This window comes from Cyrtonyx montezumae, unplaced genomic scaffold, assembly GCF_038088225.1.
Source record: "Cyrtonyx montezumae isolate F1298 unplaced genomic scaffold, pur_monq_1.0 scaffold_14, whole genome shotgun sequence".
In the NCBI taxonomy this organism is placed as follows: domain Eukaryota; kingdom Metazoa; phylum Chordata; class Aves; order Galliformes; family Odontophoridae; genus Cyrtonyx; species Cyrtonyx montezumae.
The window spans coordinates 4,420,589-4,433,409 of NW_027071870.1; the positions used below are offsets into that span (position 1 = coordinate 4,420,589).

Sequence of the window (12,821 nt, forward strand, 5' to 3'; positions counted from 1 at the left end):
TTCATGCTACCCTAGGAACTGGAGAAGGGATAAAAATCCCACACCAGCCGTTTTTATATGGATCAACTTACTGTTTATTGCACTGTATCCAAGAATCCTTGTCTCTTCCACAGTTTCCTTTCTCAGTCCCTTCAATATTCAGCTTCTCATAGCAGTACCTGTCAGCAGCTGACACTTCTGAAAACAGAAACAAATCTCTTATCAGGTGATGAAGACTTTGAAAAACCAAGTCCTGGGAAACAGGGATGCACCATGATAGTAAGCAGAGCTTCTCAATTTGTCATGTGCTGCAGGTGGGCTGTGGAACTCTGCAAGACATTCTTAATGAGAACTGAGAATTGTTGACAGGATTCTTTTAAAAGTTTTGACCAATTTTGTTGGACACCAAGTGTCCAGAAGTCACTGAAAGGAATCAATAAATGTCATTATAAGCTCCCTAGGTTGTTAATGAGAAGTTAAACATAAGATTTCAGTCTAACACGAGTAAGTTAATCAATACTAGATGAAGAGCTGAAAAAGAGGAGGAAAAGACAAAATGGCAGGGTGGGGAGGGGGGCAGCAGAAAGAGGAGTGAGGTGGGGGAAGAAGGTGTTCTGTGTCTCTTTTAATCAAAACTAACCAGGAAAGCTTGCTCAGGAACCATCACATTCAGCACAAATACCAACAGCTTAATATCTATATAGAACATGCCAGGTATTTAGGAGGGAGCTGCCCACATGAGTCCTCTAGGTAAATTGTTATCATCCAAGTAATCCTGCTGTTTTCCATAGGCTATGAGCCAAACTCTAAAACAAATTTAAACTCAATTTTCTGTGTCTTACATAAGGAACTCATCTTCGGCATTGCCTGCATTCCTATAATTTCCCAACATAATGAAGCCATTCAAAGTGCTTTTATCCTACCAAACATTCTGTGTAAACATAGCACTGAAACTATTGTAGTCTGCATGCCATTAATATAAATGTATAACATATCTGATATCCAAGAGAGGTATTACATGTGACCATACAGAAATTCCTGTACGCTTTCAACACAGTTAAGTATGTAAACAGCACTTTTTTGTACTGCAGTGCAACCTAATTTCTTATTTTCCAATCATTAACTGATCAAACCTCTCTTACAGGTAGAACACTGCCAATCAAACATGAGGCAGTAGAAAATATCTACAATAGCAAGAGGAAAATAACTACAGATATGCTGTGCTTGATGAGATGATATATATTAACATCCAAACAAAAACGAATCACTTATTTTTCCCTACTTCCATGTGTGGTTCTTGTACAGAAGGTTTGCTTGAATTTCCAAAGGTTTTTAACTGAAGGCTAAATACATTCTTTGCCCCCCCCAAAAAGTACTCTCTGCAGCCAGCAGTCCACATGCAGCCCACATTCTGGATTGTGCTCTTCTTATTCAGTGTCCATTGCAATTTATTTGATCTTTTCTACATTTCAAAATAGGCCACAGGTCTGACTAATTAAGCTTATGTCACAAAAAAAGAGCAAGGGATGTGTTATCTGGTGAACTAGGTGATGCAGTCAGCACTAGAACACCAACAAAAAATCATGGAACTATGAAAAAAATGAACAGCACAACATTTAAAAACTGAGTTTAAGGCTTGAGGAGTACCAAAACTCTTCAAAAGAAAACTAAAGGACAAAAATCAAAATGGAGCAGAATTCTGGATCACAGTCAGTACTGTTTACAGCATGCAGCCCTGCTTGTTTCAATGGTTCTGAGCGTGTGTCTTCCCATAGTTTTTCTCAGGAAAGATCATTTTTCAAGCCACGTGAATGATAACCAACTTAGAAACTTTAACATTTACTCACTTTCACCCCAGATATATTTACACTGTCGGTCCCTGGTTTTACATCTTCCTCCAAAGCAAATGCCCTAGAAAGAAAGAAAATGCATACAGACAACTTCAAACACTTTGCTTTTCAAACAACAAAAAAAAGCACTTGCAAAATATACAGACTTATCATATTTTCTAGCAGGTCAGATAATATGATTCAACTTTCTCTTCATTTAAATGTTTAGCTACAAAAATGTGACCAGCACCCAAAAATCAGGATATCGATGACACTGTCCCAGGTGACCTCCAAAGTTCTTAATCCAAACCCTATAAGACGTAATCTATAAAAGTATTAAGAACATAAAAGAAATTGAAATGATACTCACCTGCCTGTTATCACATGAATATCCATCCATTTTATGAATATTGGGAGAGCACTATAGAGAGAGAAAATAACTAAAGGATCATTCAGAAATGGTTGGAAACAAATTGTACAAGAGGCATGAGGCATATGGAATATTGTCCCATTTTTGTATTTTTTCTTCTGAACTTACATCAGGTTTAATAACAATTTTTATACATCATACCATACAAAATAGTAACATACACAGTGACCAAGATACAACTGGCATTTTTTTCATATCTGGGATACAAGATATAAAAATCACCTGACTGGAGTTTCCTGTGCAGTTCTCTGCAATATCACAGTCATTCACTGCTTCTCGGCACAAAACTCCCTTAGGTTCAAACTGAAGAAAAAGGACAGAAAATCAGTGTCTTGCTTTCTCCACGTCTTGCCTTAAATGCAATACTTTCTTCCCACTCTGACTAAAATAAAGAACAGGAAATAGGTTCTGAGTGAGGGGGGAAGGTTTTTCTTCCCCTGGGGTGGGTGTCACACCACCCAAGCCGTTGGCACTTTGCTGGTGTGAGTGGCATTGCTCCCTGAGCCATCACCTCAGCCCCAGTTGATGAGAGCTGCCCTGGGACCCAGGGGCCTGTCACACTAACACTGCAGGGGCTTGTACCACTATTCCGCCCAGGGCCTCCATATTTCTGTGATTTTTTTCTTCTTGATAAAACAGAGATCCTGGTATTTGTGAATACCTTTATGACCTAGAAGACTATAATGTTCATTATCATTATGGTTATTACAAAGCCTCATTTCTGCTGTAGAACAGAAACTATTCATAAATACACAGAATTATCTATGACTGGACACCAATGTCTAACTTAACAGGGATTTAACAATGAAAAATGAACAGGTGACCTAACACACATTTACAATCTGGTTAAAGGCCACCAACCAGTAAAAGCAGAAACATTACAGCAACCATTTATGCCTCTGGTGATGGTCCTATCTCAGAGCACTTATTTTGCCTGTAGAGCTTCTTAAGCTTGTGCTATTCAGTTCATTCTACAGCTGTGTGACTTTCTGCTGGATGTGTACACGTTTTGTTTGGGTCAATGGCTGTTGTGAACAAGTAAATGGCAGTGCAAGAACAAGACTTTCTCAACCTTAAGTTTATGTTTTCCTCACTTGTCTCTGAAAAGATGCAGACAGTTACACTGTCAGAAATACTACGAGATGCAAGGATGCACACCCAACATGTTTTGCTTGCAATGCTTTTTCTGCACCCACTTTCAGGAAGAATACAGCAAGGAAAGGTAACCTCAAATTTACTGCTAGCAAAAGGTTTTTTGTGTTGTCCTCATTAACATTTCCTAGGGATGTGTGTTTTAAAAATTCTTCCTTCCTGCTCACGCTCCCTACTCGTTACAAAAGCAAGCCCTAATCTCATTGGCAGAAATAATGTAGGAACACAAAAGCTTAATTTTTATTCTGAGATTCTTTAATATGGTGCCCATGTGACTTGGAAACTTGAACAAAATTCACCCACTCTAGCAATCTGCTGATTTTTTTATATTACGTGAAAAAAGAAGGAATGTCCTTAGGCAAATGTGATATGTTCCAGCCTAATCTGTGCTTTTTCTCTTTTTCCCATTAGGATGAGCACAATCAAGAATGTGGTCTGCAGTTAATAATGTTCCTCCTGAGGAAATGAAACCCTCAAATGACGAAGATAAAAATATCACACATAGTACACCACCACGGTGTTAGCACCATTAATAATAATTGCCATTATTATTAAATGAGCATCGACAACTATTTGAACTCACATTTGTCTGAGCTCCCTTACAGCCAAGATCTGGCCAGACCTCTTCTACTATTTACTGATGTATCAGGGAGAATATCTTACAGTTTACATAGGACTTGATTCATTTTACTCAGTGGAATTTCAGTCAGTGCAAAAATAAGGAAACACAGGCAGACCTAACTGAAGCCGAAGTCAGGTGTCTTTTAGATGAACATTTCTGAACACTGCTGCTAGTTGTTTTGACTTTTTTTATTACATCCTTCTCTCAGGCCATTTGTGGTATAATTTTCCTATTCAGCCTCACAGCGACAGAGAACAACACATCAGGCATTCTGGGAGTGACCCTTGAGTAAGCCTGTGCTTGTATTAACAAAGTTTTCTAATGAAACCTCATGGGACTTCAGCCTGATTCTGAAACCAGAAGGCTTTGATTCTCCTCCACTTTTGATCATACTCTTAACCTGAAGAAGCCAAGCCTAAGGCACATCAAAAAGCCCCAGGCAAAGCATTTTCTAGCCTGTTTTAAGAAAAGAGACAAGAAATACGGATGCTGCGGTGCCTGCATCACTGTTAGGACATTGCCCTTACCCGGCACTTCCGACAGCACAGCCCATTGCTGCACTGGGAGCCTGCTGTCAGCATGCAGGTGTTGCAGCACTCTCCTCCTTCACTGGCACACTCCTGAGGAACACAGACATTCGTAGGAGAAAACACAAGAAAAGCAGATGATGAGCCTCATATTTCTCACATTCTGTCTTAGCATGCTACCTGGACAGACTGTTCACCAGGCTGCTAGGTTCCTGGAGACAGAAGAGAGCATGCACTGTGGGGTATGAAGTTGCTGCACAGCTTCTTGCTATGTGATAAATCATTTTCCTAATTCCTAACATCGTCGCTCTTTAAATACTTACATTGTAGCACTGACCAAGGTCATGTTTCCATCAATGATTATCATTTTTAAGAACTGATTTTGCATAGGTGGCTATTGCTATTACTCATTAAACTGAAGTGGTGATAAAACATAAAAGTCGGCCCTTGTGCTAAATTTGATGGAGAAAGGTGAGAAATGATGAATTCTTTGCCCCAGAACCTTAGCACTGCCTGTCCTTCTCTACTTAACACCAAGAGCAGTGGTGGGCACCTGGAAGACCCAGCTGCTAATGTAAAGCACATTGCACTTACTGCTGTCGTCCCACAGTCACACTCTTCTCCATCCTCCACAAAGCCATTGCCACACTCTGGAGGATCCAGAAGCTGCAGGGCATAATCAGAAATCAAAGGGAATCATTGTCAAATTTACTCCATAGTTGTTGTTTTTTTCAGCTAGCACTCCAACTGTGTTAACCAAAACATGGTGCCAAACTCAGAGAGAAGCAGATTAGAAGCCATACAAAGGATATGTGCAGAGACCACACAACATCTAACTCAGCAGCAACACTGAGTTACGTGGCGTATTCTGTGTTAGAGCATCATTTTCAGTCTGAGCAGAAGCCATAATTAAAAACAAAAGGTGTGACAGTAAAAAGGACAACTTGTAGAACAACTGCACATTATCACAACAGGAGTTGTAAATCTATTGTTCTGGAATTCACATGTCCCAATTTGAATTCGGCATTATACCTTCAGAAAAAATAATTTGGGGCCAGATGGCTCAGAAATTCAGGGAGAGGGGAGAGGCTGGGATTTTTCACCATTTGAAAAACCATTTCATCACTTTTTGCCACAGTTTGATGTTATTTCCTTCTCTTTTCTGCTATCACAGTTGGGAATTTGCAGCAGTTTTCCATAAGCATGTGCCACAGGTAGATAAGCAAAACTCTTAAGACTTCTCCCCTTCTTCCTTTTCCCTTCAGTCTCCCCACTTAAAATGTCAAAATCTGCATGCTTGTAGTAGCACTATCCTTCCCATTCTCCCCTCCTACTCCCCCCAAAAAAGAAAATTTTAAACTTCTCCTTTAAACATGAGAAAACATAACTGTGCTTTTATTACATAAAGGAGAAGGTGTAGAAGTGCATTGCCAAGTTAACCTAAAATTCCCCTCTTAAACAAGGGTCCTTCCAGAAACCACCCTGCTCGTGAGCCATCTGCACAAGCACATTGCTGGTGGAGTACAGTGCTTCCCTGACTGCTGCCTTTCTGCCAGCAGCCCACAGGATGGAGCATCACCCCATGGCCATCTCAGTGCCACAAACCAACCCACCCCTTGTGGCACAGGCTGACAGCTGTTATTAGATCCCCTACTGAAATGGAAATTTGACTGCAATATGCAATCACATCACATACAAGCAAGCAGTTATCTGTCACAGCTACTGAAGAGTTGTTTAAACTGCTCATTTCTTATTTTTCCAGATATCTTAACTTCTTCAATGTCTCTAACTGTGCTGCTCAATACAGACAAGTAGGTGGCAATAAGAGAGGGCCCCAACTTAAGACATGTGCCAGTTTCCTGCAGTACACGGGCACAACTAAATGTGAAATAAAAGAACAGAAACAGGAAGCAAATTACATAACTTATCCCCAAAAGACATTATATAATTCATCTAATAGTTTGAAAAGAGCTTATGATCAATCTGCTCCTGGAGTTGATTTTGGCAATCACAACTGATCTCACAGTGCAGCACCGCTGAAATCTGCATTTTGACACATCTCATGTTTCCTGAAAACCAGAAGTTGGTGCTTCACCACCCTTGCTAGGGAGCACGTGTGCTTGACAACCTTGTGAATTAGACAGACATCCACTGTTAATAACCTCAGCACAACCTGAACAGCAATAGAGAAAAGAGTCTAAATCACCCTGGCTTCCACTTCTGACTTTCACATTTTCGTATGCTGCTAGCAAAAATTGCCAGTGCCAGTAATCTAAATTGAGATCAGAGCAATTGTGTTTTTCAGAGTGACAGATGGGTAAATGAACATAATCACTAAAGCAAGCCCAAGAAAGAAAGCATTACACTATGGAAACAATCCACTCAGCAAAGTAATAAAATGATCAGCATTTTTCTCTGTCTGTAATGCAACTGGAACAAACAAACTTCTGAAATGCAGAAACATTTTAAAGAATGAAAACCTTACAACTTCTTACTCAATACTGTGCTTTCTCTCCACTGTTATTCCACAAAAAGGAGACAACATTTGAGAGACAAGCAGACACAGATTATCCAGATGTCATACATTTTCTTCCCCTCTTCAGTATCTACTGAAATTCTGTGGCTGGCACTATTTGTCTGTTGCTCCAAGAGGAAGGTCACTCCAGAGCTGAATTTCTTTTTGCACTGTGGCCACCTCAGCCACCAACTCTTTTTTCCATGTGGTGCTGTCCTCTGCCTTAGCCTCTTTCGTGGGCTTTTTGAAAGACAGCCATTAAATAAAGGACAATATTAATTATATGTAGAAAAGGATCAAGATCATTATTCTAATTACTTTACACATCAACATGTGCTTCAGTAAATGGAGCAGGACTATACTGAAACGCTGCTGCAAATCCTCCACTGTAGAGGTGCTTACATCTTGGCTGGAGTTTCCTTAGCCCTGTTTTGCATTTATTTCCCTGAAATGTCTCAGTTCATCGTTTCATACTCTTTGCATGCTTCCTGTGAATAAAGCTGATTAGCTGGTAAAAATTCAGACACAAGAAACAGAGCAAAGGAGATATTCCCCACTTCATTCGAATGCCAAGACTCATGTAGCAAGACCTCCAATTTCATTCTTTATAGGCAAACATGGAGGAGATGTATGAGCCATTCAGGTGGTACTGATGCACGTGTAGCTCCCTCCCAGTAGCTCCATCACTTCTGCTCCCTGCTCCTTACAGTTTTCTCTGTTGTTCTGCCTCTTCCAGCATTAAAAAAATTGGGCTCAGTTTTCAAAATCTTTTCTGAAAGCCGTCGTAAAAAACTTTTCCTTCTCCAAGAGGAAGACTACAACAACCACTTCTAACCAATGCTGTCTGCACAGCTGTGCTCCCCCTGCTGCAGAGCATGTAGATCTTGGAACAGATGTGAAATAAAACCATTCTTACTTCATCTTCCAGCAATTCTAGCCCAAAGACATCAGTCCACAGTAAATCAGAATTGAAGTTGAGTAAAAACTTACCAAGCATTTGAGAAGTCTCAGCTAATAAATTCAGCAATACTACATTTGCAATATTCAGAATAAAACTGTGTGATGGATCAAAGCCTGCGAGAACTCTCTTGGGCATGAAAACACATTACAAACTTCCTTAAATTTCCTAAGTAGTACAGATTAAATAAACTATTCTCACTGAGCTGTTACCAAGAAGTTCAGAGCATAGAGAAAAGCAAAAACCTCAAAATTAAACTGTGGTGGTTTTTTTCCCCAATATTACCACCTTCACTCTTCTTGATTTCATCTACGTTAGAACTACAATAGAAACAATAATAATAAAGTAATTCTTACCTTGGTTGGCTTATTGAAAAGGCAGGCTCCACCTCCGCTGTTCAAAAATTCGTGATACTCTTCAATGTCACATTTGGAGAACTTGCTTGGAAGATAATATCTGCAAAGAAATAAGGTGCTTTTTATAGTTTTCTTTCTTCAAAATAAAAGGAGAAGTATGACATCATACCATAGAAAAGCTGCTAGAACACACTGCTCAGAATCAGACTGAAGGTATTTGCTTGCAACACAGTTTGAATTTTAAATCATTTTAGTTAATGACAAACATCTTTCAACAATTACACAGAGCTCATGTAAAGTGAGAAGACAGAAAGTTTCCATTAAGTTATTTTACACCAAATACCATAAATCCCAATAGTCAATGTGTGGTTCTCACAGACGTGACCAGTTCCACTGAAGTTTCAGAAATACATTTATTTCTTCCCGTACATGCTGCAGTAGACAACAGCTGCCTTTCTCACACATGGCCCTTTTAAAGACTGCTCATAGTTCACTCCACTCTTAAGTGAAATTACTCTCTCGGCCCACTGAATTTTTATCTAATAGAGTTATACTATTTTAAAATGTGCTCCTAGCAAACATCAGCTAACATTTCAGCTTTCTTCTATCTTATGCCCCATGGAATGGATTTCATTTGAGTACCGACAGCCAATCTGAGTTGCACTTAATACCAATGTGAGCTTTAACTGATGCAAAGAGACTTTGAATTGATCTTTTCCACAGGGAAAGAGTTCTTCCCAAAGTCACTTAAGCGATCTTTTCAATTAGGACTTTAGTCATGAAAGTACTTATGCTTCAAACAGATTTTGGTGTCTTAGGGGCTTCTCAGTATCAGTTCACCACTAGATAAAAAAAATATTAGCAGAAGTACTCTATAAAATAATCCTGCACTGCCAAGAATTATAGTCTGCAAAGCAAAATTGTTCTTTACTATCTCTAGTGTTTATGATTTAGACTTACAGACTGCAGAGAACGTGAAATTCACAGTCCTTCAATAATAAGCTATAAGCGCATATGTATGTTGCATGCCTAATTATTTTAAAGGTTCAGACTTCAAATAAAGAATGTAAAGACCATTAGATAAGGAGTCACTTTTTAGAAGACTCTAGAATGTCTCCCCATATAGGTTTTCTGTCAACTGAAACCCAGAAAAATCTTACCTAGCTTGTTTTTGGTAGGCAAAGTGAAAAAAAATCACACATTGATACTTCCAGGGTTTTGAATGAATTAGGCTTTATATTGTTCAAAATAGTTCTGGCCACAAAGCTACTGTGAAAACTTGCAGGTCAGATCAAAGTTCTTTTAAAATTTTGAGTACTACTTGTATCTAAAGTTTCTAGTTTGATTTATATGCATTATATGCAGGTCTGTAATGTGAATTAAGTTCTGAATACGCACACCAGGAAGCATCATCAAATTTCAGCTAAGAGGAGAAAATTGCAAATGCAGTAGTCCTTACATAAAATCTCCTCAGTGATTATTATGTGTGGGAACAAGCATATTAAAACTCCCATGGGAGCAGTTTTTCTAGCATTACCATACAAACTGTAGGATGAAAAATGAAAGACTGCAGTAGAACTACTGAAAATGAGACATGGGCAAAAAATATGAGCACAGTATTTTAGGAATTTGGACGTGTCTTTGTTTGTTTCCACAACTTGGCAGCAAGCTTGTGGAAGAAGTGAAACATGGTTCTGCTTCTTTCCAGAACCAGGCTTGGCTGTTGAGCATCAGAGCACTGTGAATGAAACCAGTGGTTACTAAAAATCCTTATATCCTCATTAAGTTTCTTATTCACATACTTCTTTGAAGGTGTCAATTCTAAGTATAATTTGTAGTTAATAATTTACTTCCTGAAAAATAACAATTCACAGAAAATATTTCACTGAAATGCAAAAGGCAAACATTATCATGCTTTTTCTTTATGTCACTGTATGCAGGACGTGACTTCCCTCCAGCGAACATCTTACCCTGTGTCTCCCATTATGCATCCAGACCAGGTGTCCTCACACTTACACTCACCTGACAACAAAGTAAAATTTACATCTTGAGTCTTGAGAGTCCAAAATACATTTCTTATCACAAAAATCACATTGGAATCAATTCTATTGCAGTTTTAAATATAAGTTGAAATGAATCATTTGCTCTTTTATTGCACACTTTAATTTAAGTGTGTCAGTGCATACTGAGTTTTCTTTCAAAATCTCCGCATGATTCTTTTCAATCCTGCCCTTTGAAAACATACTGTTGGGTTTTTTTCCCTTGCTTAAGTGAAGTCAGAGGAAACTACAGTGTCAGCCTCCAGCACCTGTATATCACCAGTTAGCTCTGCCACCTTCTCCCAAGTCGTGATATTTAATCCCCAAATTTTCAAAGTAAATAAAAGAATCAGTTTAAACCAACTTCTCATCTTTTATTTCTCTTCAACTTCTGTGCTAATGTGACTGGGGAAATTTCAGCTTGAAAAAAAAGCAAGCAATAATGCACACAAAAATGCACAATAAGGTCTGTAAACATGAGAAAGTACAGTAGGATCTGGCAGCTCTACTGTTTTCCCCCTTTCCTCATAGCAGTTTAATAATATGCAGCTAGAAAATGAATACTGAATCTGTAAGTATCACAGAGCATCCTGCATGTCTGAGTACTTCTCAAAACACAATTTTGTGCACTGCAATAACCTTTGCTTGCAGATGTATCTCTGCATTATATAATGTCTTCACAACAGCTGAAAACAAAGTCTGTGAAAACAATTATGTTAGTCAATATAGTAATTATGCTTTTAAATGTAAGGCTTTCAGCACTGTATGAATTGTCACATGCCATTTAAAAAAGCACAGTACTAATATTGTTTAGTAAAAGCAGGGAGAGAGAGGTGCTTGTGGAGGACCAGGGATAGCTGAATTAAAGCACTGCAGGTTAACAGGGCTACTAGGAAACTGAAACACAAGTTTACAAATAGTAGACAAATGGAAGTAGCAGAGTGGTAAATACAGGAGATCTGGGTAATACAGAAAAGGAATTCATTCAAGGCAAGCAGGGAAACAGATAGGTTGTCAAATCCATCCTGTGCAACAGGACTGAGGGGGCTAATCATCATCTCTGGGTCTCATGTCTGTATCTCAACCTCTGTGCTGCAGCATAGCTGCCATTCAGTTTGTGGGTGTAACATCAACCTCCCTGAAATGAATGATGATAGACAATTTTACAATTTACTTTTAACAAAATGATGACGTCAGTGCTACCAGAAATTATGGGCGGGGGGAAATCTTGGCATTTAAACAGAGGAAAACCAATGGTAGCATCTCCTCATTTTATTACAAGAAATGTAGCAGCATTCCAACATTGTAAGGAACATTTGGAAAAAAAAACATATCAGAGGGACACGGGTAATATTCTCTACTTGTTACGATTTTCTCTTGAGACAAGGTGAAAAAGCATACAAACTTACCACTTATTAGTTTTCTTCTGTCTGAGAAAATGCCAATATTTTGGGCCAACGTCTGTGCTAGGGTAACTGCCATTAAGTCAGGCTTTCCAAACTGAAAGAAACAAGCAGGCAGGAAGAGTAATCAGTTAGGAACATGAATCTCCCTCTGTACTCAGCACTGGTGAGGCTGCACTTCAAGTACTGTGTTCAGTTTTGGGCTCCTCACTACAAGAAAGACGTTGAGGCCCCATAGCTTGTCCAGAAAGAAGGGCAACAAAGCTGGCAGAGAGTCTGGAGCACAAGTTTTATAAGGAGCGGCTGAGGGAGCTGGGAGTGTTCAGTATGAAGAAGGGGAGGCTCAGGGAAGACATTATTGCACTCTAGAACTACCTGAAAGGAGGTTGTGGCAAGGTTGGGGTTGGCCTCTTCTATTAGGTAACTAGCATTAGGACAAGAGGTAATAACATTAAGTTGCACCAGGGCGGGCATAGGTTGGAGTTTAGGAAAAAATTTCTTCTCATAAAGAGTGGTAATGCATTGCAACAGGTTACCCAGGGAACTGGTGGAATCATCATCCCTAGAGCTATTCAAGAAATGTGCAGATACAGCACTGAGAGAGATGGTTTAGTGGGCCTGGTGGTGATGGGTTGACAACTGGACCAGGTGATCACAAATAAGTCAGGTAAAAGAAAGTCTGCTTCTTTCTTACCACTGTGAGCACAAGTATGAATGACAGAATACAGCAAAATCTGCTGTAATGTGTATCCGGACCCATGTCCAACTTTATTCATGTACCGTTCTTCATTAAGAAATCCTTTCTACAGTGGTGCTAAGGCTCTGCATCAGCAAAGCAGCAGCAAGATATTTTGAGGAACTACACAGATTAATTCTGTGCAGACAAATTTCCACCACTCCTCACCCATCCCAGCACCCACACCTACCTCATTCACACCTCCGCCTTTAAGCAAGGAGCAGATTCCACCAGTGTGGGCTACACCACTTCGACTGCTCTGAAATCGACTCCCC

The 12,821-nt window shown here is 39.4% G+C and overlaps 1 protein-coding gene across 1 annotated transcript in view; it reads right to left on the reverse strand.

Moving 5' to 3' along the window:
- Positions 1-12,821, reverse strand: part of ADAM22 (ADAM metallopeptidase domain 22) — a 121,539-nt gene that overhangs the window by 25,114 nt on the left and 83,604 nt on the right. The window contains exons 12-21 of the mRNA XM_065731212.1: positions 12,737-12,821; positions 11,817-11,907; positions 10,339-10,390; positions 8,369-8,468; positions 5,134-5,205; positions 4,540-4,632; positions 2,461-2,541; positions 2,179-2,229; positions 1,827-1,890; positions 72-177 (exon numbers count right to left, since the gene is read on the reverse strand). Coding sequence (XP_065587284.1) covers positions 72-177; positions 1,827-1,890; positions 2,179-2,229; positions 2,461-2,541; positions 4,540-4,632; positions 5,134-5,205; positions 8,369-8,468; positions 10,339-10,390; positions 11,817-11,907; positions 12,737-12,821 — 795 coding nt within the window. The remainder of the gene's footprint in view (positions 1-71; positions 178-1,826; positions 1,891-2,178; positions 2,230-2,460; positions 2,542-4,539; positions 4,633-5,133; positions 5,206-8,368; positions 8,469-10,338; positions 10,391-11,816; positions 11,908-12,736) is intronic.